Source organism: Hemitrygon akajei, chromosome 16 (assembly GCF_048418815.1).
Source record: "Hemitrygon akajei chromosome 16, sHemAka1.3, whole genome shotgun sequence".
NCBI lineage: Eukaryota > Metazoa > Chordata > Chondrichthyes > Myliobatiformes > Dasyatidae > Hemitrygon > Hemitrygon akajei.
In genome coordinates, this window is record NC_133139.1 from 67,310,358 (window position 1) to 67,337,533 (window position 27,176).

A 27,176-nucleotide genomic window follows, 5' to 3' on the forward strand; every position below is an offset into this window, starting at 1 on the left:
GTCAAGTTCAAATCTGGGATCTCACATTGTCTTCAGGTAATATTTCAACAATGTTGGCACCACAGTCATATATCTCATGAAGAACAACAGCCAAATTAACAGGATACATGTGCAAAACTTAGAAATGTAGCAAAAATCCTGACATTTATTTATAATCACACTCAACATGACACCAAATCTCAGACATATTCTTATACAGACTCACTTTCACACACATACTTCTAGAATTCCAGTTAGATCCTGCCTTTTTACCAGCTCAGTACAAGCCAAATAATTCTGCTGGTGAGAACACTCCCACAAAGTAGCTTTCCATTCTTGGCAGTGGGTCTTGAATACACAATCTTCAGAGCCAGACGCAGAGCGAGAGCGAAAGAGAATGAAAGACAGAAACTCCGCTGAGAAGAATCTTGTCACTGGGTCTTGAATGCCTCTGATTGCATTACTTTATAAACCTAGTTAAAACATAATGAGATTGCTATTATTTGTCTTGCTCCAGACAAAATTGAGTTAAGACCAACTTTAAGGAGGTAAAATTCTTCTATTCACTGCCCTGGAGGTTCTGCCATGAGAGTCAAAGCTCCTTTGGATTTATGGTCAGCAGGAGGGGTTGACAATAGACAATAGACAATAGGTGCAGAAGTAGACCATTCGGCCCTTCGAGCCTGCACCGCCATTTTGAGATCATGGCTGATCAACTACTATCAATACCCGGTTCCTGCCTTGTCCCCATATCCCTTGATTCCCCTATCCATAAGATACCTATCTAGCTCCTTCTTGAAAGCATCCAGAGAATTGGCCTCCACTACCTTCCGAGGCAGTGCATTCCAGACCCCCACAACTTTCTGGGAGAAGAAGTTTTTCCTTAACTCTGTCCTAAATGACCTACCCCTTATTCTCAAACCATGCCCTCTGGTACTGGACTCTCCCAGCATCTGGAACATATTTCCTGCCTCTATCTTGTCCAATCCCTTAATAATCTTATATGTTTCAATCAGATCCCCTCTCAATCTCCTTAATTCCAGCGTGTACAAGCCCAGTCTCTCTAACCTCTCTGCGTAAGACAGTCCAGACATCCCAGGAATTAACCTCGTGAATCTACGCTGCACTTCCTCTACAGCCAAGATGTCCTTCCTTAACCCTGGAGACCAAAACTGTACATAATACTCCAGGTGTGGTCTCACCAGGGCTCTGTACAAATGCAAGAGGATTTCCTTGCTCTTGTACTCAATTCCCTTTGTAATAAAGGCCAACATTCCATTAGCCTTCTTCACTGCCTGCTGGAATTGCTCATTCACCTTCAGTGACTGATGAACAAGGACTACTAGATCTCTTTGTATTTCTCCCTTACCTAACTCTACACCGTTCAGATAATAATCTGCCTTCCTGTTCTTACTCCCAAAGTGGATAACCTCACACTTATTCACATTAAACATCATCTGCCAAGTATCTGCCCAGCCTATCCAAGTCACCCTGAATTCTCCTAACATCCTCATCACATATCACACTGCCACCCAGCTTAGTATCATCAGCAAATTTGCTGATGTTATTTTCAATGCCTTCATCCAAATCGTTGACGTAAGTTGTAAACAGCTGTGGTCCCAATAACGAACCCTGTGGCACCCCACTAGACACCACCTGCCATTCCGAGAAACACCCATTCACCGCTACCCTTTGCTTTCTATCTGCCAACCAGTTTTCTATCCATGTCAATGTCTTCCCCCTGATGCCCTGAGCTTTGATTTTACCCACCAATCTCCTATGTGGGACCTTATCAAATGCCTTCTGAAAATCGAGGTACACTACATCCACTGGATCTCCCCCGTCTAACTTCCTGGTTACATCCTCAAAAAACTCCAACAGATTAGTCAAGCATGATTTACCCTTGGTAAATCCATGCTGGCTCGGCCCAATCCTATCACTGCTATCTAGATATGCCACTATTTCATCCTTAATAATGGACTCTAGCATCTTTCCCACCACCGATGTCAGGCTGACAGGTTGATAGTTCTCTGTTTTCTCCCTCCCTCCTTTCTTAAAAAGTGGGATAACATTAGCCATTCTCCAATCCTCAGGAACTGATCTTGAATCTAAGGAACATTGGAAAACACTGTGTTCATTATCTCTGTTGGCCCACAATAGTCTGTTGGAAAGCTGGTACCTACTCGTGTGTGGTGGGCAGAGGATGGGGCAAGGCCAAGGTACCTTGCCGAGACCCTGCAGACACCATTCCCAGCAAGGGGAGCAAAATGACTTGTTATTCAATCGTCAAATCTCATGCAACAGCAGAGGGCAGCAAAAGGCAAGTGGAGGCAGAAACAATGCCACCATTTCAATAGATAAGACCTTTAGCTGAATGGAGACAGTGACCATGACCAGGAGAAGTAACCCCACCAATGTGGGACTTTAATGGGTGGGAACCTACTGTGTTGTTAGAAGTTGTGGGTGGCTGATACAGACAGGCTTCACACTCATTGATATATCTACTCATCTCTCACTTTCTCATGGGCATCGGTGTGGTTATAGAAATTCAGATGAGCCAAGCTACACCTGAACTTTGGTGGGACAAGTGGAAGAGGCCTTGCTTCAATCCTGTCCAGACCATCTCCCTTAGCTTTCTCCAGTCCATCAACAATTGCATTGATGCTGCTTCCTACAATCATACAGAACGGAGAAACATTATCATTTTAGATGGCAATCTCAAAGATGCTCTCATCTTTACATTGTCCATCACTGACTCTTCCTCTCCCACTCAGAATCACATCCGTGTCCCTATGAGTCACCCAGACCCTCATTGAACCTGCTCCAAGTGAGTGATATTAGACTGTGTGAGAGTTTGGGAACCAGGATTGGATTAGTAATCATGATACCAGCTAGAGCTGCCACATTACATTTTACTTTAGTTGTGGGATTCTGCAGGAAAATTGTGCAGGACTGGTATCCTCAGTCAGTGGGATGTATTCTCCATTTTCCTGTTGATACAAAGTCCTTACCTTCACAAACTTTCCCTGCCGTGAGGTTGGCGGTCGCAGGTAATGCCTGAAACCCTGTGTTGCAGTTGCACTGGTAGGATCCCACTACGTTGATACAAGTTGCATGTTCGTGACAAGGTGAGGACTTGCATTCATCGATATCTGTGTGAACAGGGAAAGTCTCTCTCAATAGTAAACATGGATTGCTCCCTTTTATACCCGGGCTCTGTGGGCCGGGATGGAGTAACTCAGCACCGTGTTGTTTAATCCAGAGAAGACCTCCGCTGGAACAAAGGATTGAGTGACTATTCTCGGGAAGGGGCCTTATGGTTTGAGAAAGAACATCAGGTGAATGGAGTTAAGGAGCAGCAGGAATTGACTCAAGGGATCAAATGGTCAGTCACCTTTTAGAAGCCAGGATGGTTACCACCCTGCTCTCCATACCATGGGCCTATCGATATTGCCTTCTGTACTGGAGCTGCTTTCCATTGGACGGGAGCAGGGGAGGACAGAGGACTCTCTGTGCTCCACTCATCTTTAATATAACTGTGGCAGGACCAGGTTTAGTCACATTTAAATTTCAGTTAATTGCCCACTCCATCCCTGAATCTGCATTGGAAGTACAGCATTGGAAATTCTCAGCGGGACAAGAAGCATCTGTGGGTGAGAAACAGAATGCTGCGAGATTCCAACAACATCTCTGGTTTCAGATCCCCAGCATCCTCATTTTTATTTTACTTTCTCTCTAACTGCAGGCATTCCTCCATTACCTGGATGCATTCTGTCTCCTTCACATATTCGGTGTCTCCCCTCTATCAGGGACACACTTTCCTGCTCATTTTCTCACTTTTCCAGTTTCTCTCCCCACAGATGCTGACCGATCCTCTGACCTTCTCCACTCTCTCACTTGGGAGCTGCAGCTTCAGAGTTTACAGTATTTAAGCCATAAGACCCTAAGCATAGGCTCATCGAGTCTGCTCCACCATTCCATCATGGCTGATTTATTATCCCTATCAACCCCATTATCCTGCCTCCCCCTGCAACCTTTGATGTACTTGCTAATTGTCAGGGTCCGATCTGGAACTGCGTTCTGGGTTTTGATCCGGTCCGGGGGCTCCGGACTCCGGGTCCTGCAGTTGTCCCTCCCGTCACCCATGATCTAGTTCGGACCCTCCTGGTTCAAAGAGACACACCTGTAACTCATTGAGCTGCAGGTGTTTATAAGGGGCCTTGGGACTGGGACCAGGTGGGTGGTCATTTTGTTCTGTTTCCCCGCCGGCTCCGAACTCGTTTCTGCATTCTGTTATCCCGCCCGGGCTCAGACCTATTCTTCACCATGCTTCTCTACCCGTACCAGTACTGCCAGGTTGGTCCGCTCTCCCACCTTTCTTCCCATGCGCTGGTCCCGCTTCTCTGCTCGGTTTTGTTTTTCGCGCAGTCGCACTGTCTGCCGGCCGTTTCCAAAATTCCCATTGTCATGGCTGTTGTGTTGGTCGACCTGGACCTATGCCCGTTCCTACCCCTTGCCCCTGTCGGGCACGTCTGGCCGACCTGCCTCGGCCCGGCAGAGGTTCTGCCTGTTCCTATCCCTTGCCTCCGTCAGGCGGCTCCGGCCGATGGGCCGTGGCCCGGCGGGGGTTCTGCCTGTTCCTATCCCTTGCCTCCGTCGGGCGACTCCGGCCGATGGGCCGTGGCCAGGCAGGCGTTCTGCCCCCTCCTCTTCCGCCAGAACTCTGGGATAGTGCCCACACCCGCCTAGGGGTCCGCATCATGCCCAGGCCTCTGGTGTTTCCGCCTGGGAGGCGGCCCTACCCGGGATACATGCGGCCCGCCCAGGGAGGGCTCTCCGCTAGCCTATCACCACCTAGACCTGTCTGTCTGTCTGCCTGCCTGAACCTGGGGACCTATTTACCTGCCTGAACCCGGGGACCTGTCTGCCTGCCTGAACCCCGGGGACCTGCCTGCCTGAACCCGGGGACCTGTCTGCCTGAACCTGAACTTCCGGAGCCGCTCCGCTCCGCCTGCCTGAACTCTATCTGCCTGAACCCCAGCTACCCTTAAGTGCCATGGATCCCCATCCTGTCCGCCCCCTAGTACTTCAGTGCCTGCGTCCTGGGTTTGGGTCCATCCGGCCCCTCTTGACACTAATCTATCACATATCAATGTATATTTTAAACAGACCCAATGACTTGAGCTCCACAGCCACCTGAGTATATTTCATGGATTGTTCCCTGATACACCTGGGCTCTGAGGGTCCGGATGGGTAACTCAGCACCCTGTTACTTGAACACAGAGCAGAACTCCTCGCTGGAACAAAGGACAGAGTGACTGTCCTTGGGGAGGGACCTTATGGGTTGAGGCAGCATATCAGTTCAAATTATAAAGTAAATTTTATTATCAAAGTACAGATACATCAGCATATACAACCCTAAGATTCATTTCCTTGTGGGCATTCTCAATATGTTTATAGAATAATAACCATAACAGAATCAATGAAAGATGCCCAACTAGGGCAGTCAGCCAGAGTGCAGAAGACAACAAACTGTGCTAATAAAAAAAGAAATAATAATAGTAATAATAAATAAATGAGCAAGAAATATCAAGAGCATGAGATGAAGTGTCTTTGAAAGTGAGTCCATTGCTTGTTGGAGCATGTCAGTGATGGGGCACTTGAAGTTGAGTGAAGTTAGACCATAAGACATAGGAGCAGAATTAGGCCATCTGGCCCATCGAGTTTGCTCTGCTATTCAATCATGGCTTTCTAAATCCTCTTCAACCCCTGTTCCTGTCCTTCACCATGTAACATTTGATGCTTTGTCTAATCACTAACCTATCAATTTCTGCCTTAAGTACACCCAATGACCTGGCCTCCACAGTTGCATGTGGCAACAAATTCCACAAATTCACCATCCTTTGGCAAAAGAAATTTCTGCATATCTGTTTTGAAAGGGCGCCCCTCTGTCCTGAGGCTGTGATTTCTTGTCCTAGACACTCCCACCATGGGGAACATTCTTACCACATCTACTCTGTCTAGGCCTTTCAACTTTCGAAAGGTATTAATGAGATTCCCCCCCATCCTTCTGAATTCCAACGAGTAGAGACTCAGAGCCATCAAACGTTCCTCGTATGATGACACTTTCATTCCTTCTTCTTTGTGCAAGAGCCTGCTTGTTGAGTAGTAGCAGCTGTTCCTGAACCCTGTGGTGTGAGCCCTAAGGCTCTTGAACCTGCTTTCTGATGGCAGCAGTGAGAAGAGAGCATGTCGTAGTTGATGGGGGCTCCTGATGATCGATGCTGCTTTTCTGCGGCAGATGTGATCAGTGGTGAGGGTGCTTTACCCATGATGGATTGGGCTGTATGCTCTACTTTTAGTAACATTTTTCTGTTCAAGGGCATTGGTGTTTCCATACCAAGTTGTGACGCAGCCAGTCAATCTACTCTCAAGAACACATCTGTAGAAGTCTGTCAATGATTCTACGAAATGGAGTTTGGGAGTTGACTCAAGGAACCAAATGTTCAGTTAGCTGCTAAAAGATGAGATGATTGCTACCCTGATCTCCATCCCATGGGCCTGTCAATAACTATGTGGAAGGTCTGGAGCTGCTTTTCACTGAAGGGAGCAGGGAAGGTAAAACGAAAACCCCATGGCTCCATTGACTTTAGCATGAGTGTGCCAAAACCAGTTTTAGTCACATTCGAATCTTAGTTAACTGCCATTACATTCATTTGACAAACTAAAATATTCAGAGCTGATTATCAGTTGTGTCAAAAGGAACAAAATAAAAACAGAGGCAGACACAAAATGCTGAAGGAACTCAACAGGTTATGAATGCAAAAGTCATCACAGTGAGTCTCCTGTGGGATGTGCACAGACCAGTGCCCGTGATTTTCTTCTTTCCTCCCTGGAATCTGCAGGACAAACCTGTAGAACTGTCAGTGATAACCTCTACCTAGGGCTGCTTCTCCATTTCACGGTTAATATTAAGTCCTTACCTTCACAAACCTTTCCTACAGTGAGGCAGGTGGTCTCAGGCAATGCCTGAAAACCTGCAGTGCAGTTGCACTGGCAGGAACCCACTATTTTGTTCAAAGTTCTGTGTTTGTTACAGGCCAAGGATTCACACTCATCAATATCTGTGTAAACAGACAAATTCCTTCACAATGAGAAATACTGTTTCCTCACTGTTACACATGGACTCATGGGTCTAAATGAAGCAAAGCATTCTCATGTTGCTTAAACATAGACAACACACTTGTTGGAACAAATGATTTATTGGTTTTCTTGTAAAAGGCCTTAAAGATTCACACAGAAAGACCGGTGGATGGGGTAAAAGAACAGACAACCCAAGATTGAACCGAATCAGTGAACCATTTCCCATCTGCTTAAGGCTGAATTGGTTAGTAGCTCATTGGATTGAGAAGCCATCTGTCATCACCTGAAGATCCCAATGGAGAAGGTCAGCAGTAGACCCGCCTTCTCTGGTGATGCAATGGATTACATAAACATTGATGAATTCCAACCATACCACTGACTTTGTGAGGTAATCGATGACCTATGATCCACTTGGAGCTAAGTGCTCAAGAAGAAGAACCATCAGGCTCTTGAACCAAAAGTGATACATTCACTCAACTTAACTTGCCCCATCACTGAAATGTTCCCATGACCAATTGGCTCAATTTCAAGGAATCTTCATCTCATGTTCTCAATGTTTATGCTTGTTTATTTGTTTTTATTTGCAAAGTGTTGTCTTTTCCACATTGGTTGAACGCCCAAGTTCTAGCAGTCTTTAATTGATTCTGTAATGATTATTATTCTATAAATTTATCGAGTATGCCCACAAGTAAATGAAACACAGTGTTGTAAATGGTGTACTTTAATAATAAATTTACTTTGGCTTTGACTTTGATTTTGATGTTGGTCTATGTGAGAATCTAGGATGCAGGACGTGATCAGTAATACACATGGTGGCTCAATCTGCCAAGCAGTTTGGATGTGGTCCTAAAGGTTGTGTTGCATGTTGGATTCTGGTTTCCAAAGGATCTGCCTTGTCAGTGAATTCTTGTCTCTGTACCTGAAAATACTTGGAAACAATGATAAAAAGAAGAAAAGCATGCCATTTACCAACACACGTAATTTATCTGTGGGATTTGCATAGTGCAGTTCCCATCAGATTATTCATTCATTCCAAGAATATCTTCAGAACAATTCTGGAGGATATTTGACACCAACACTTCATTGCTATTTATTCTCAATTTTGACAGTGACAGAAATTCCATACCTTCACAAACCTTCCCTGCAGTGAGGCTGGAGGTCGCAGTAGATGCCTTAAACCCTGCAACACAGTTGCACTGGTAGGAACCCATTGTGTTGTAACAAGCTGCATGATGGTGACATGGAGAGGATTCACACTCATCGATATCTGTGTGAACAGACAAAATCCTTCAGAATCATAAACATCGTTTGCTCGCTCTTCATCGTGTTTCACTTCCTCCAGGAAAAAGGTGTCACTGTGGTCATTGAAGGTATACTGGACCTTTGGTGGGACATGAGAAAGAGACCTTATTTCAGTCCAGACAAGACCACCTCCCTCAACACTTTCTCCAGTCCATCAGGGACTGCATTGATGCTGCTTTCAATACCCATAAAGAACAAACAAACTTTATCATATTCACTGCCAATTTCAAAGCTGCTCTCATCTTTACATGGTCCATCTCTGAATTTTTCCTCCATCTCACGATCATAGTCATGTCCCCATGGATTTCTCAGCTCCTCACTGAACCAGCTCTGATGGGGTGTTGTTGGTCCATGTGAGAGTCTGGGATCCAGGACTGAGATCGTAACCACCATGTCTGCTACAGATGCCAACTCTGAACAGACTTGCTCCCTGACAATGCATTACACCATCAGCTTTTTGGAAAGGAACATGACTGGTCAACAAATTCATTTCACAAACACTGATTATCAGAACTGTCAAAGCAAACAGAACAAAATGGCAGACACACATAAAATGTTGGAGGAACTCAGCAGGTTGTGAACTCCACAGCCATCACAATAATTCTACTGAGGGACTTGTACAGAGCAGTGCCTGTGATATTCTTCTTCACTCCCAGTAATGTGTAGGATTGTCAATGACTACCCCTACTTGGCATTGATTCTCTATTTCATGGTTATATTAAGTCCTTCCCTTCTCAAACTTTTCCTGATGCAAGGTTGATGGTCGCAGGAAACCCTGCAATGCAGTGGCACTGGTACGAACCCACTGTGTTGTTACAAGTTGCATGTTTGTCACAGGGCGAGGATTCACACTCGTCAATATCTGTGTGAACAGACAAAATCCCCACAACTGTAAGCACTATTTTCTCTGTGTTACAAGTGGACTCAGAAGGGCTGGATGGAGCGAAACACAGGCATGTTGTTTAGTACTGAGCCAACCCTTGTTAGAACAGATATTTATCTTTCAATCTTTTTATTACTATTATTAATATTAACATGATAAGATTAATACATAGATAGTGGGATTACAAACTTACAAATTTAAACTGAACATGAGAGGATACACAAGCAATAGTTACAATATAGTTAAGTCTTCTCAAATCATGAATGATACAAATATCATATAAACAAAGCAAAACTAGGTATATCACATTATATGTAAAAAAACAGAAAAGAAAAAAAGGAAAAAAATGTATAATGGGCTGTTTATAGTATCTATAAAAAAAAAATACAAAATCATCAGTGTCACCAACTCCGATCCTCTCAACATATGTATAATTAAAACCGGAAAAACGAATAGGTTTGGAACAGGGTCAAATTACATCATATGAAAATATTGAATAAATGGTCTCCATGCCTTTTCAATTTTAATAGAAGGGTCAAATACAACACTTCTAATTTTTTCCAAATTTAGACATAACATAGTTTGAGAAAGCCAATGAAATACGGTAGGGGGATTAATTTCTTTCCAATTCAACAAAATAGATCTTCTAGCCATTAATGTAAGAAATGCAATCATTCGACAAGCAGAAGAAGATAAATGGATTGAGTCCATCACTGGTAAACCAAAAATTGCAGTAATAGGATGAGGTTGTAAATCAATGTTCAATACCGTGGAAATAATATCGAAAATGTCTTTCCAATATTTTTCCAAAAGCGGACATGACCAAAACATATGAGTTAAAGACGTTATCTCAGAATGACATCTGTCACATATAGGATTTATATAGGAATAAAAATGAGCCAATTTATCCTTGGACATATGAGCCCTGTGCACAACTTTAAACTGTATTAATGAATGTTTAGCACATATAGATGATAAATTGACTAATTGAAGAATTTAATCCCAATTCTCAATAGGGATAGTAAGGTTAAGTTCTCTTTCCCAATCATTTTTAATCTTATAGAAGGGTTCTGAACGTATTTTCATATTTATATTGTAGAGTTTTGATATTACACCTTTCTGAGAAGGATTTAGTTCTAACAAATTCTCCAAACTACCCGAAGACTCAAGATTTGGAAAGGTAGGAAATACAGTGTTTAAGAAATTCCTAATCTGTAAATATCTAAAAAAATGAAATCTAGGCAAATTGTATTTATTAGATAATTGTTCAAAAGACATAAAACAATTATCCAAAAATAAATTGGAAAATCATAGTAATCCTTTAGTCTTCCAAGCTGAATAAGCTTGGTCTATAATAGAAGGATGAAAAAATAAATTGGATACAATAGGAATAGTTAAAACTAATTGATTCAACCCAAAAAGTTTCCGAAATTGAAACCATATACGTAAAGTATGATTAACTATCGGATTGTCAATTCGTTTCTGCAATTTAGAAAGAGCAAAGGGAAGAGAAGACCCTAAAATAGAACCCAATGAAAATCCTTGTACAGATTTAGTTTCCAGGTTTACCCAAGATAAATCCCAATCCTTTAACCAACATATCAAAGATCGGATATTAATTGCCCAATAATAAAATCTAAAATTAGGCAATGCCAATCCACCTTCCTTCCTTGCCTTCTGTAAATATTTTTTACCTAATCTAGGATTTTTATTCTGCCATATATATGAGGAAATTTTTGAATCAACATTAGCAAAAAAAGATTTCGGAATAAAAATTGGTACCGCTTGAAATATATATAAAAACTTGGGTAAAATAATCATCTTAATAGCATTAATCTGACCTATCAGAGATAAAGATAATGGTGACCATTTAGTGAACAAACATTTAATCTGATCAATTAAGGGTAAAAAATTAACCTTAAATAACTCCTTATAATTTTTTGTAATTTTAATCCCTAAGTATATAAAAGAGTCATTAACTAATTTAAAAGGTAAATTTCCATAAATTGGAACCTGTCTATTTAAAGGAAACAATTCACTTTTATTAATATTTAATTTATACCCAGAAAAATTACTAAATTGAGCCAACAATGATATAACTACAGGAATGGATTTCTCAGGATCAGAAATATATAATAATAAATCATCTGCGTATAATGATAACTTATGTATATCCATCCCACGAGTAATGCCAAAAATGTTCGGTGATTCTCTAATAGCAATTGCCAAAGGTTCTAAAGCAATATCAAATAATAATGGACTAAGAGGACAGCCTTGCCTGGTACCCCGAAATAAATGAAAAAAGGGAGATCTTTGATTGTTAGTAAAGACCAAGGCTACTGGAATATGATATATCAGTTTAATCCAGGATATGTCGGACTAAAATTAAACTTCTCAAGCACAGTAAATAAGTATGGCCATTCAACTCTATCAAATGCTTTCTCCGCATCTAATGAAATGACACATTCTGAGGTGCTACATGAAGGAGTATAAACAATATTCAATAATCTCCTATTATTGAAAAAAGAATAGCGATTTTTAATAAAACCAGTTTGATCTTCCGAGATAATTTGAGGTAATACCTTCTCCAGCCTGGACGCCAGTAACTTGGAAAAGATCTTGGAATCTACATTCAATAAGGATATTGGTCTATAGGATGCACAGTCAGTAGGGTCTTTATCTTTTTTCAATATTAAAGAAATGGAAGCTCTATAAAAAGATTGTGGCAGTTTACCCAATCTAATTGCTTCTTCAAAAACCCTACATAACCAAGGAGAAAGAGTAGAGGAAAAACACTTTAAAAATTCCACTGTATACCCATCTGGATCTGGTGCTTTCCCAGAATTCATAGAGGAAATTACCCCTTTAATTTCTGCATCCGTAATAGGAGTTTCTAATATTGAAAGATCATCTGATTATAATTTTGGAAAATTCAATTTCCCAAGAAAATCATGCATGGTATTATGATCATGAGGGAATTCAGAATGATACAGGGAGGTATAAAAATCTTGAAAAGATTTGTTTATCTCATCATGGTTAACTGTCAATTCACCATTCTGTTGATGAATCTTAATAATTTGACGTTTAACCAAAGCATTTTTCAATTGATTAGCTAACAGTTTACCCGATTTATCACTATGTATATAAAAATCAGATCTGGTTTTCATTAATTGATTTTCAATCGAAGATGTAAGTAATAAACTGTGTTCCATTTGAAGTTCAACCCTTTGTTTGTAAAGCTCCTTACTAGGAGCAGTCGAATATTTCTTGTCAATTTCTTTAATTTTATCATCCAATAAAAGAGTTTCCTTCTTAATACGTTTTCTCAAACCAACGGAATAGGAGATAATCTGTCCACGTATATATGCTTTAAAAGTGTCCCAAAGTGTTCCGCAAGAAATTTCATCCGTGAAATTAGTTGAAAAGAAGAAATCGATCTGTTCCTTCATAAATTTAATGAAATCCAGATCTTGCAGTAAGGTAGAATCAAATCGCCATTGCCTAATACTAGAAGCTGTATCCATTAATTTAATAGAAAGTTTCAATGGAGCATGATCAGAGATGGCTATAATGTCATAATTACAACCAATTACAGATGGAATAAAATGAGAGTCAATGAAAAAATAGTCAATTCTCAAGTAAGAATGATAAACATGTGAGAAAAATGAAAACTCTTTGTCCTTAGAATGCCAAAATCTCCAAATATCAAAAATTCCATTATCAGTCAAAAAAGAATTAATATAAGTGGCTGACTTATTAGGTAAAGTCTGAGTAGATATAGATCTGTCCAGCAAAGGATTTAAACAACAATTAAAGTCACCACCCATTATTAACATATATTCATTTAGATTAGGTAGAGAAGTAAATAAGGACTTAAAAAAATCGGGATAATCCACATTTGGAGCATAAACATTAACCACAGCAACCTTTTTGTTAAAAAGTAACCCAGTAATTAACAAAAATCTGCCATTCTGATCCGAAATAATATCGTGTTGGACAAATGTAATAGAGGAGTCAATAAAAATTGAAACTCCTTTTACTTTGGCATTCGAATTCGAATGGTACTGTTGAACCTAAAAAACCTAAAAAACATGTTGATTGTCCTCTTTCTTCACATGAGTTTCTTGTACAAAAATAATATGTGCATTCAGTCTTTGGAATACTTTGAAAATCTTTTTCTGTTTAATCGGATGGTTTAAGCCATTAGTATTCCAAGAGACAAAATTAATGGTCTGAGCCATATTTCTAAAATCAACCCTTTGGTATATAAAGAGTTAACCAAATTATGAACTCATGCACCCGGAAGAGGAACAAAAATAAGGGGCAGACCCGGAAGTGACGACACCGCGGACATTTTAGTAATTTTAAATCAGCCCAAATGAAAAAACTAAAAAAAACTATTAAAAAGAGCAATAGAGTTAGAAAGGAATCCTCCACCCCCCACCCATGAAAAAAAGCCCTTCCTGAGCCTGAAGGAGGCCAGGAAAAAAAAGGAATGATACTAAATCTACCCCCGTATCACCAGAAGGCAACTCCAAATATATAAAGGAGGGAAAAAAAAGATCCACCCAAACTCCAAAAAAGTAATTAACACTATACTAAAACAAACTTCTTAATATACTTGCTAGTAAAAAAAAACAAAAAGAATATAAACACTAGTAACTTATGAATCGGGTTAAAACCCAAACAAAAAAAAAGTTAAAATGTGATAAGAAATTCATTATAGGAAGAAGACGAGAGAGAAAAAATGGCAAAATCAAAAAAAGCAAGAAATATTTTAGAGAAGAAACCGTCATCTTAGTCATACAAAAAATGAAAAGGATACATATCAAACCGTTAAAAAAAATTCACCTTCAAAGGATTAATAATAATGACCAAAAATAAAGTACAATGGTTAAAGTAAGTAAATTAAAAAGATTAGTACGTCAAAAAAAAAACTTTAATTAGAATATAAAATGTAGAATAAACCTACACCAATAGCCAGAAACAAAATCTGGTTTTGGAAACAAAAACTATCTTGTAACGATCAAAATCACTCATTTATTAGAAACAAGAGTCCAAAGCAGTAGGATAATTCTCATCCAGAAAGCTTCGAGCTACAGATGTGGAGAGAAAAACAAGCTGTGGTGCATTCGGAGGCGAGATTCTAAGCTTCGCAGGGTATAAAAGCGCTGGTTTTAGATTTTTCTCATAACATTCGGACATCAGAGGTTTAAAAAGGAGCCTTGCCTTCATTACTTCTGGGCTAAAATCCTCCACTAATCGGAATTGGAAATCTTTAAATTTAACCATCCCTAAACGCTGAGCCACACGAATAAGTTGCTCTTTGACATGCACATAATGAAATCGAACAATTACAACAGGTGGTTTAGATGAAGAACTTGATGATCAGTGCATAATTCTGTGGGCGCGATCAAGTAACGGAGGACTGTCTGGGAATACAGAAGGGAACGCATCCATTAAAAGTTGAGCAAAATACTTCGAGGGGTCCCCTTGTTCGATGCCTTCCGGGAGACCAAGTATACATAAGTTCTGTCTTCTGGACCGATTTTCAAAGTCGACACTCTTGGCTTTAAGTGTTTCCACCTGTTTAATCGTCGAAGATAATTTCTGCTCCAGTTTTCCGATTATCAAGTCTCGCTTCCGAGCGTCCTCTTGAAAAGTTGCGATTAGAGTTTGCTGCTGTTTAACTACTAAATCAGTCTTATCCATAGAACCCTGGAAAGCCTTTAGATCTTGTTTGAAAGTTTGTCGTTGTTCTTCAAATTTTTCATTTAAGAGCGCCAATAACATATCATAAGTCAATTCAGTATGCTTAGGATCGATCTTTTTTTTCTTTCTGTTGCCATTAGGATCTTTCCCAGGGTCTCGCCCTTTAGATCTTAAAGCCATTTCTGTACTCATTTCTTCAAAATTTACAGTACACTCTTAAAGGTAAGTCCAAAAAAGTAGCAAGAATCTTTTGGTATAGGTAAAAGTAAGTTAAATAAGGGTGATCATAGGTTAAAAAAAGTAAAGGTTATGGAGCGAATCTGAAACAGTACTCGCTCCATGAGCGTCTCCTGGTGACTCGAGAACACATATTTCATTGATTTTTTGCTGACAAGAAGCCTTGAGAATTGTGGTAGAAAGACACGTGGATGGAGCTAACAGTTAGACTGCTACAGATGTACGAGTGAGAGCATTCTGACTGGCTGCATCACCATCAAGTATGGAGGGGCCACTGCACAGCAGCAGACAAACTTGTCAAGTGTTGGAAATGCAGCCGGTTCCTGTGGGCTTTAACCTGTTACCGATTCAGCAACAACAAATATATAAGTGAGGCAGGGTTTTTATAACAAATAAAACATTTATTAAACACTGAAAAACAAACCCCCAACAGTAAACAAATCACTAACGTAACCGGAAATCAGCTGCTGTGCGGCAGCTTAAACAGTTCTTAAAGCGATGTTGCAAAAACAGTTCTTCAAAGTAGTACTGCGAAAGTTCAAAATGCTTACAGTCCATTAAAGGAGAGACTTATTAGACGATTTAAATTCTCTTTCACGTCGTGTCGCTGCGTTTCCCAGTCGAACTATACTTTTCTCACAGAGAATTTACGAAGATGGAAAATGAAACGGCTTAAAGGCACTGACCTTTCCTTTACAAAACTGTTCCCAATCCTTTCTGCTATTTCGCAGGGATTAACACGGGGACAGCCAACGAATTCTTTCCAAATGAGGATCAAACAAGGTCGAACCTGTTTCACCGTCAAAATCGACTTTCCTCGATCTTTTAACTCCCGAACTCCGATCTTCACTCTCCACTGATTTTTAACTGGCAGTATTATAAAGAAACTGCCGGCAATGACCTTTTAAACTTTAGGCATTAAATAAAACTCCACCTTTCAACCAAACTGCGTCATAATATTGGACCACGCAGTGGCATGGAGTCAAAATGGTAAATCCAGCCACGAACTGCTCCCCCTCACAGGGAGGGGTCCTCCTTTTATACCCTGTAAACAAAACCTGTCACATGACCTCTACTGGCGGGAAAATGACGCCACTCCACCATCACAAGACCACTACCTTAAGTCCAGTATAGCTTCAACACCACTGTCACGTGGCACGGGTAAGTAACAAACCTCAATACCATTCAGGACATCTTGAAAACGAGCTGCTTCAGAAAGGTGGCATCCATCATTAAGGAACCCCGTCACCCAGGACATGCCCTCTTCTCCTACTGCCATCATTCAGGAGATACAGAAGCCTGAAGACAACATTCAACTTTTTAGGAATACCTTCTTCCTCTCTGCCATCAGATTTCTGAACAGACAATGAACCCATGAATGTTACCTCGCTACTATTGCTCAAGTGTATTTAATTTTCTAATATATATTTCTGACTCCAACTTAAATTTTATACATTGCACTGTACTGTACAAATTTCATGACATATGTGAGTGACAGTCAACCGGAATTTGATTTTGATTCTGTTGGAGCCATGTATTAATGGCTGTGTCCTGCCCCAATTAAATGGCATATAGTGTCCCAGGTAACCAAAGGGAATACTGGCAATGTTCACAATTAGTTTTTGTTCTTTCGGAGTTCTCCCAAAGAAGCAGCTGTCCGATTAGCCAATGCACCAATTAATCAGAGAGTTGTGAATGATGTTTATATGATGCTATGTGCCTGTGATGCTGCTGCGGTAAGACCAAAAGATCAAAAGACATAGGAGTAGAGTTAGGCCATTCAGTAAGTTTTACATTGCACTAGTGCATACACACATTTGTGCATATTACAATAAACTGAACTTTGACTTTGACCTTGGCCATCCTGGAGATTGCCAATTTGACCTTTATTCTATTGTCATGGTTATTTATGGTCATTACCTTCACAGCTCCTCCTTCCATTGGAGCCAGCCTTCTCAGACGACTGAAAACCTCTGCTGCAGATGCACTGGAATGAACCATCTGTGTTCTGACAAGTTGCTTCATGGGCACACGGAGAGGAATTACATTCGTCGATATCTGCACTGACACAGAAACACTTCAGGGATTGCTCGACTACACATTAAGGTCCCTTCACCCTTCAATACTCTCTAGGGTCCTACTGTTTATGCTTATTTGTGCATTTATACTCTTTTTCTCAAGATCATAGCTGCTATGACCTTTAAAAAATAGCCAGGTTCACCAATGGCCTGCGAGATGCTAACTTCTTAATATTACACTTACACTCATCCATACTCTCTAGGGTCCTACTATTTATGGTTATCAGAGTTAAATTTCATCTCCACTACCCTGCCCAGACTTCTGTACAAACTCCTTACAGCGGGCACTGGAATTTGACTCCAAACTCTGACACCCAAAACCGTACAGCATAGAAGGGTGCCCTTCGACCCATCTAGTAGGTGCCAAACCTTTTAAACGACCTACTCCCATCGACCGGTACCTGGGCCCTTAGCCCTCCATCCCCTTACCTTCCATTTACGTATCCAAACTTCTCTTAAATGCTGAAATCCAGTTCATATGCACCTCTTGTGCTGTCAGCTCATTCCACACTCTCACAACCCTCTGAGTGAAGAAGTTTCTCCTCATGTCCCCTGAAACTTTTCACCTTTCACCTTTAGCCCATGACCTCTTGCTGTAGACAGACCCAACCTCAGTGGAAAAAGCCTGTTCACATTTTTCCTATCTACAATATACCTCGCATAATTTTGTTTAATTCATGGTCTCTAACACATTCACAACTAGTAATTCAGATCTTGAAATGTATGCTTGATTTCATAGTTACTTAAAGTCCTCACCTTCACAGTCCTTATAGATTGTATTGTACCCATCCTTGCATTGACATTTGTAAGAACCCAATGTGTTCCAACACTTTTTGCGAGGTCCACATGAAAGCATTTCACATTCATTGATATCTGTGTAAAGAGGAAACATTTTTTACAATCGTAAACATTTTTCTCTTCATTACAAGTGGATTCTATCTGTAGTTGCTGGAATTTAGAAAATAACATCAGGGCGCCACGGTAGCGAGCGCTTAGCCCAACGTTATTACAATTCAGTGCATTCTGAAGTTCAGAGATCAATTCCGACACTGTCTGGGAGGAGCTTGTACATTCTCCCCAGGAGTGTGTGGATTTCATCCAAGTGTTGTGGTTTCCTCCCAATGTCCAAAGTCGTACTGGTTGGTAGGCTAATTGGTTATTGTAAAATGTCCTGTGATTAGGCTAGGGTTAAATAGGTGGGTTGCTACAGAGTGGCTCATTGGACCAGAAGGGCCTGTTCCACTCTATATCTCTAAATAAATAAATATTTTATTCAGAGATATAGAGTGGAAAATAAATTAAATTATTTCTGATCTTTCTGATGTGTATTTAATATCTCAGAAATATTTGAGATTTTTGTAAATATATTCTTTGATTAAGTATTTTGTTCACTTAAATAATTAATTCTGGGTTATTTTTAAAAATTAAAGTATGTGAATGGCATACGTCATCATGCTACCACATCATATTTGCATGTCTCACTAAAGTAAAAACAAAATTAAACGTACATGAGTTACCCATGGCTCTGAGTAATTTGAGTAATATTGTAAATATATTTTTTGATTAAGTGTTCTGGTTCTTTTAAATGAAACAAAATGTACATGAGTTATCCCTGGCTGTGTCTCTGTGGTTTTGCTTTTAATTAGTTTTATGTTTCAGAGTTACAAAACATAACACTTTCTCATTACAAGGTGTTTTCACTCACAGAACTGCCATTCACTGGATGCTCTAGAGTCTTGTGTGTGAAAATCCAGGAGATCAGCAGTTTCTGAGATACTCAAACCACCCCGTCTGGCACCAACAATCATTCCACAGCCAAAGTCAGTTAGATCACATTTCTACCCCATCCTGACATTTGGTCTGAACAACAGTTGAACCTTTTGACCATGTCTGCATGCTTTTGTGCATTGAGTCGCTGCCACATGATTGGTCGATTGGACATTTGCATTAATGAGCAGGTGTACATGTGTACCTAATAAAGTGGGCACTGATGTACTTTCATTGAAACCATTAATTGGACTGTATCATCAACTTAAACCTCAACCAAACTCAGTCACCTGAGGGAATTTAAAACTCACCATAACATTTGTTTAGTGATGGATCAAATCGATGACCCGGTTGACAGCTGTGATATTGGGACAGAATGTCTCGGAACATACCACAGCACAAGATAACTAGAAGAAAGAAAATGAGGCAGTTAGACTTTTGTTCTGTCATTTTTACTCCTTCTCTCCTGGAACACAACACCCCAATACTGAACATAGCCAGGGCTGATGACAACCGTGGGAGGGAGAGAGAGTTAATAGCCCCACCTCCTGAGATGGGTAAAACCAGTCTTTGGATTGATGGCGTTGAACACAGGCGTGTCAGTGCTTTGTTCTCAGTGACCAAAATCCAGCCACCGGTATTGACTTCTGACACTGGTGTCCAAAGCTCACATGACTCCACATCACCTGTTGAAGTTATCTACACTGGGTCGAGAGGTTGATGGTTATAGGGTAATAACTTCCTGAATCTGGTGGCGTGACAAACAATTTGCACTCTTTTGCACATTGGTCGTTTGTCAGTCTTTGTTTATGTAGAGTTTTATGTAAATTTTTCTGTATTTCTTTATTTTCTTGTAAATGTTTTCATAAAATAACTCTCAGGATAGTACATGGTAACTTATATATACTATGATAATAAATTTACTTTGAACTTTGAAGTGATAAATATTAACTAATACCCAAACAAAGTGTTATGAGATAGTATTCGTGAGTTCATGGACATTTCAGAAATCTGATGGCAGCTGTTTGGAAAACATTGAGTGTGGGTCTTCAGGCTCTGTACTGCTTTGTTGATGGGACTATTGAGAAGAGGGGAAGTCCTGGATGGTGAGATACAGGAACATTAGATCCCACAACACCAGGTTCAGGAACAGTTATTACCCAGTAACCATCAGGCTCCTAAACTACCACGGATAACTTCACTCTCTTCAATGATGAACTGATTCCACAACCTATTGACTCACATTCAGGAACTCTACATCTCATGTTCTCTGTATTATATATTTACTTTTTTATTATTTGCATGATTTGAATTCTTTTTGTTACATATTCAGGCAACAATAAATATATAAGTTAGACAAGGGTTTTATAACAAATAACACATTTATTAAACACTGAAAACCAACCCCCCAAAAGTAAACAAATCACTAAAGTAACCGGAAATCAGCTGCTGTGCGGCAGCTTAAACAGTTCTTAAAGCAATGAAGCTTACAGTCCTTAAAGCGATGTTGCAAGAACAGTTCTTTAAAGTAGTATTGCCAAAAGTTCGAAATGCTCACAGTCTATTTAAGGGAGAGACTTTTTAAGATGATTTAAATTCTCTTTCACGTCGTTTTGTTTCACTCCCCGAAGTCGAACTTTTCCCACAAAGAATTTTACGAAACGAAACGGCTTAAAGGCACTGACCTTTCCTTTACCGCACTATTCTCAATCCTTCCTGGAATCCCAGGGATTAACACGAGAATAGTCAACGAAATCCTTCCGAATAAGGATCAAACAAGGTCGAACCCGTTTCACCGTCGAAAATCGATTCTCCTCGAACTTTAACTCCCAAATTCCGATCTTCACTCTCCACTGATTCTCAACTAGCAGTATTTGTAAAGAAACTGCTGGCAATGACCTTTTAAACTTTAGGCATTAGATAAAACTTCATCTTTCAACTAAACTGCACCATCACATTAAATCACACAGTGACATGAAGTCAACATGGCAAATCCAGCCACGAACTGCCCCTCCTCACAGGGAGGGGTCCTCCTCTTATACCCTGTGAAAAAAACCTGTCACATGATCTCTACTGGCGGGAAAATGACATCACTCCACCATCACAAGACCATTACCTCAAGTCCAGTATAGCTTCAACCCCAGTCACGGGACAAGGGTACCACTGTCACATGTCACGGGTACGTAACACCTCCCTCCAAAAAAAACATTTTTGGTCTGACAAGAACAAAAATTTTAACAATTATTTACAAGAAAAACAAATGTATAAATTATATAACATACACAATATGCAATACCATCATATAACATCTTACAACTCACAATACAGTAGGAGTGTTACAATTGAAAAAAAAACCACTCCATAAAAAAAATTACATTGTACATTCAACATCGAGATAGACAATCAGCAACCACATTATCTTTACCTTTAATATGAGTTACCACAATATTGTACTCTTGTAACATCAAACTCCAATTTAATAATCTTCTGTTTTTGTCTTTCATCTTACTCAGAAAAACTAACGGATTATGATCAGTGTAAACAATAAGTGGTTTTTGAGTTGTACCAACATATACCTCAAAATATTCCAAAGCTAAAACAAGAGATAACAATTCTTTCTCTATTGTCAAATAGTTTCTTTGATGCTTATTAAATTTCTTAGAAAAGTAAGCTACTGGATGATCAACTTCATCACCCTCATTCCTTTGCATTAATACTGCTCCTGCAGCCTCATCACTAGCATCTACAGCTAATGAAAAAGGTTTTTCAATTTAAAGATATAACATACAAAGATTTAACAGCCTGACAATTGATGGAAACACACCACATGCCTGACCAATCATATCTCCACCTCCAAATATAACAGCACCCTGACTGTTGGTGCAGATGGGTTGGTTTCAGTATCTCAGAAACTGATGATGTCCAGGGATTTTCATACACAGCCATCTGTACATTTTACAGAAAATGACGCAAAAAGCAAACAAAGAATTCTGTGGGCAAAAATCCCTGATAATGAGAGAGGTCAGAGGAGGTTCAAGCTGAAAAGAAGGTAACAGTAACAGCAGAAGACAACACCTTCTTCCACTCTTGTACCTAATAAAATCACCAGCAAGTGTGTAACAACAGACCTGACCAATAGTGGAGAAACTGCAACATATAACCACATGCTGACCAATAACGGGCACACCTCCAACACATAACCACATGCTGCCCAATAACGGGCACACCTCCAACACATAACCACATGCTGCCCAATAACGGGCACTCCTCCAACACATAACCACACCCCAGTGAATATATGAATGACTGCGATTGATAAGCACACCCTGACTAATGATAGACACACTCCCACATATTGACACACACTGACCATTAATGGAAACACAATATATAACCTTACACAAAACAATGATGGACTCTCACCAAACTTAACTAACTTGATTAATGATAGACCCACTGCAACATATAACCACATCTACCCAGATGATGGAGCCACACACAACATACATCTCCATGATGAATTATGGACTCAGCCACAACACAAAACCACTTCCTGACAAATGCTAGTCACACCCAACACACCTCAGAACAATAATGGACACACCAACATATAACCACGCCCCTCACCAATGAGGGACCTGCCTCCAAAATGTAGCCACTACCCTGACCAATGATGGCCATACCCCAACATATAGACACACCCCTGACCAGTGATGGACATACACACACCCAACATACAACCAAACCCCTAACAAATGATGGACACCACCAACATACAACCACAATGCTGACCTATAATGGACACACCCCAAACATACAATAGCACACCTGACCAATGATCTACAAGACCAAAAGACATAGGAGCAGTATTAGGCCATTTGGCCCATCAAGTCTGCTCCAACATTCAATCATGGCTGATCATTCCCCCCCTGCCCCACTCCATAGTCTTCTCCCCAAAACCTTTGATCCCATGTCTAATCAAGAACCTATCAAACACTGCCTTAAATACACCCACCAACCTGGCCTCCACAGCACCCTGTGGTAATAAATTCCACAAATTCACCACCCTCTGGTTAAAGAAATTTCTTCACACCTGTTTGAAATGGACCCCCTCTATCCTGAGGCTGTGCCCTCTTGTCCTAGACTCCCCCACGATGGGAAACATCCTTTCCACATCTATTCTGTCCAGGCTATGCAACTTTCAAAAGGATTAATAGAGGAGTGTCATCATGGTTCGGAGATTGCCCAAGTGCAGAGTGAGCGACACTGAAGCAGGTCCATAGTTCACAGACTTTAATACGAACAGTGTTAAAGGGAAAATAAAACAGTCACTAGGCCAAAACAGGGCCATTAACTAAAACTCTCAAAGGAAAATGAAGCCTGTACTGCAGCTGAAAAGAACATCTAAACATTAAACAGATACCGCTAGTCTTCAGAGTCAGTTGATTTGAAAGTCCAATATCTCAGGGAAGGCCGGTACAAACCAGCAGCAAAGCGTTGCTATGCTCTGTCCAAGTCTCGACAAGTACTACGACGACAGGAATAGAGTTAAATACTATCATGATGAAATAATTACCTGACACGTGCAAATTCACAAGCGCATTTTCCGTATCTACTACGCTGCCAAATCTGTGGTTGTGACAGGGCCCCCTTCTCTTGGTGCAGCCCCTGAGGCTCCACAGACCTGTGTCTGCTGGAATTCCCGGATCGGCGACTTGACCATGATATCCTTCACTGGGATCTAAGTATGATCTTCTGGGCCATACACTTCCCAGTCCACAAGGTACTGGTCCTTACCACGTACCTGGCAAGATGCCAGGTGGCGCTGCACAGTATAGACAAGGGAACCATCTACCAGGTGGGGAGGAGGGGGAGGTGGGGTGACTGGGGCCAGGGGAAAGGTAGTAACTAGCTTGAGCTGGGAAACATGGAATACTGGGTGGATCTTCAGTGATGCTGGTAGACACAATCTATAGGACACCTTGTTGACAGGCTTAACCCTTTTTTTGTAATTTATTTTGTATTGAAGTTCATCATCAAACAAACATTTCCATAAGAGGTATTTCAGATGTTGTATATATATATATCACATAGTCATATATGCCACAAATCTCCACATAATATTTATCTGAGGTGTAAACTTATAGAGAAGAGAGGAAAGAAAGAACAAGTGAAAGGAGAAAACTATGTACAAGTAGGGAGTGATCTTTTTTTTCCACAACATATTCATTGATTTGTGAGGATAAAATCAGGCCTATGAGGTGTTATGTAGTTAAACCATTTTTCCTAATATGAATCAAATTGTTCCAATTTATGATTAACAGATGCTGTTATCTTCTCCAGTTTGTAAACGTCCATGGTAATTTCCATCCATGCATTTAAGGTTGTGCTCTACTATGATAACCATTTACTAGTAACAGTCTTTTTAACAGCCACTAGCACTATATTCATTAAATATTTATCTCTTTTCAACCATTCTTGAGGTATATATCCAAAATATATGGTCTTACTCTCTAAGGGTATTTCACATTTAAAGATGGGCATTGTGTATCCCACTCCAATAGTCTTTGATAACGGGGCATTCCCAGAAAATATGATAATGGTTTGCATTTTGATTTCCACAATTTCTCCAGCAAACAGGGAGGTTACTATCATATAGTAATAGGATTTTTGAGAGGCTGTAATAAATATCTTATCAAGTTTTCCATCTGAACTCCCTCCATTTCTGTGAACTGGTACACTTCCATTGATATCTCCATATTATTATCCATTTTTCCTCAGATATCATTATCCCTCCTTCCTTCTCCCATTTTATTTTAATGTATGAAGTCGAATGTGTTTCAAGATTTGACAAACCCTTATACACACTTGAAATGATTCTACTACCATTATCTGAATTATATGCTTTTCTAAGTAGCTGTATCAAACACGTTCTTGCTTTGGTTACATTATTCTTAATCATCCTATTAACATATTGTCGCACCTGTAAATACCGATAAAAATCTTGTTTTTCTATTAAGTGTTTCTCTTTAAGCATTTCAAAACTGAACAGTTTCATTATATTGCAAATAACTGTTATTCCTTTAGCTGTCCAGTCCTTAAATCTAGCATCCAGTTTATTTGGCGTAAAATCCGAGTCATATGCACACCATTTAAGAATTGCAATATCTCCCTCTAGTTTATATTCTTTTACAATAGTTTTCCATATTTTAACAGTCCATTTCACCCATGGGTTATCAATAGTATTTATGTACCTTTGTAGGTTGTTATCAGCCAAAATTGCTTGTATGGGGATGGAAAGTATCCCCTCATCAATGTTTTTCCATTGAGCGTCATATGATGGGTTGCACCAACATATCGCAGCTCTCAACTGTGCTGCAAAATAATAATCTCTAAGAGAAGGTAGGCCCCATCCCCCCTTTCCTTGGCTAACTGCAAAGTTTTGAGATGAACTCTAGACCTTTTACCTTGTAAATATATCTTGATAATATTTTCTTCCATTCATTGAATTGATTTTGATTAGTCTCTATTGGTAGGGTCTGAAAGAGCTATAATAGTCTGGGCAGTATAATCATTTTAATGGGTTCAATCCTTGAACTGAGACCAAAAAAAGGAATTAGGTTCCATTTTGTTACATCTTCCTTATTTTTTTATATATAGGCTGATAATTGCATTCTGATAATTTTGCCAAATCTTTTGGCATAATGATGCCCAAATATTTGAAAGACCCTGTTTGCCATGCCCAGTGATATCTACTTTCAATTTCTCTTGGTGGGCTATAGTTATATGAAAGTTATTGGGTTTTTTCTATGTTGATCTTGCATCCTGATAATTGACCATATTGTTCAAAGGATTGCATCAATTTAGGTAAAGAGTATGTTGGTTGCCCTAGATAGATCAATATGTCATCCACATAACAAGCCAATTTATGCTCTGTCCCTTTAATAGTAATTCCCTGATATCTTCATTTTGTCTGATGTATTGAGCTAATGGTTCCAGCTCTAATGCAAAGAGTAGCTGTGACCATGCACAACCCTGTCTCGTGCCCCTTTCTAGGGTAAAACTGTTTGATAAATATCCATTGGTTTTAATCCTAGCAGTTGAGTTGTCATATAGTGCCTGTATAGTTTTAATAATTGTGTCATGTAAACCAAATCTATGCAAAACCCTGTAAAGAAAATTCCAATTAACCGTGTTACATACCCTGTAACAGTTTTAAAAGGACCAGCAGAACTGGACACACCTGGAGTCTGAGTCTTCCATTACAAAACACTATTTTATTAATAACTACGTGATAAAGTAATGAAAATAGGATCAGGCAAACAGGGTTAGCAGAGTATATGCATATATAAGTGAGTAAATAAAGCTCCCGAACTTCTCCCAGCTCAGGTGATAAATAATACAGTCTTACAATGGTATAGGTATGAAGTCAGTTCAATTCTGTATATTGAATTGAGTAGATTGAAAAGAGAGAGATATGTTTTGTCTTCCCAGTGTCGATGCCATCAAACCTTCCACGTCGTCCTCCTGCTCCCGCAACTTATTAAAGTCACCGACTGTGATCACACAAAAGCTAGTGCCGTTTTCACATGGTAAAGCTATCAACCCAGGCAAGGGTTAAACACACCGATAGCTTTCCACCGGTCACCCCTTTGTCCACACTGTGAGCAAAAACCCCACCTTTGTCATGGGCACACAAAGCTCAACAGTGTCAGTGCCTTCCCTGTCTCTGGTGTGTCTGATTACAAAGCCAGTTGACCTTGTATATATTCCACAACTACTGAACACCAGCTGTCCATCATATAGCTCTGCCTTGCCGTTTCAAAGGCAACTCACAGGCTTTTTCTTGTTCTCTCTCTCTTTTTCAAATAGCACACACTCTTCACTCTCTCTCTCTCTATTTAAGGACACAGTCCATATTTAATAATCCTTCAGATCTCGTCACACCTCCCTCCTTTTAGGAAAAATTTTGATCAAAGAGAAATTTTTTTGTCTTAAATATCAATTATACAGCTTAAAGCAATACATGTGTAATTATCAGTTAACATAGCAAAGTGTATACAAACTTGAACTTA

The 27,176-nt window shown here is 40.0% G+C and overlaps 1 protein-coding gene across 1 annotated transcript in view; it reads right to left on the minus strand.

Moving 5' to 3' along the window:
• Positions 1-27,176, minus strand: part of LOC140739661 (uncharacterized) — a 329,689-nt gene that overhangs the window by 100,810 nt on the left and 201,703 nt on the right. Inside the window, exons 2-7 of the mRNA XM_073068035.1 lie at positions 19,413-19,508; positions 18,091-18,207; positions 17,177-17,314; positions 8,249-8,389; positions 2,991-3,131; positions 2,496-2,650 (exon numbers count right to left, since the gene is read on the minus strand). Of these exons, the coding sequence (XP_072924136.1) occupies positions 2,496-2,650; positions 2,991-3,131; positions 8,249-8,389; positions 17,177-17,314; positions 18,091-18,207; positions 19,413-19,508 (788 nt within the window). The remainder of the gene's footprint in view (positions 1-2,495; positions 2,651-2,990; positions 3,132-8,248; positions 8,390-17,176; positions 17,315-18,090; positions 18,208-19,412; positions 19,509-27,176) is intronic.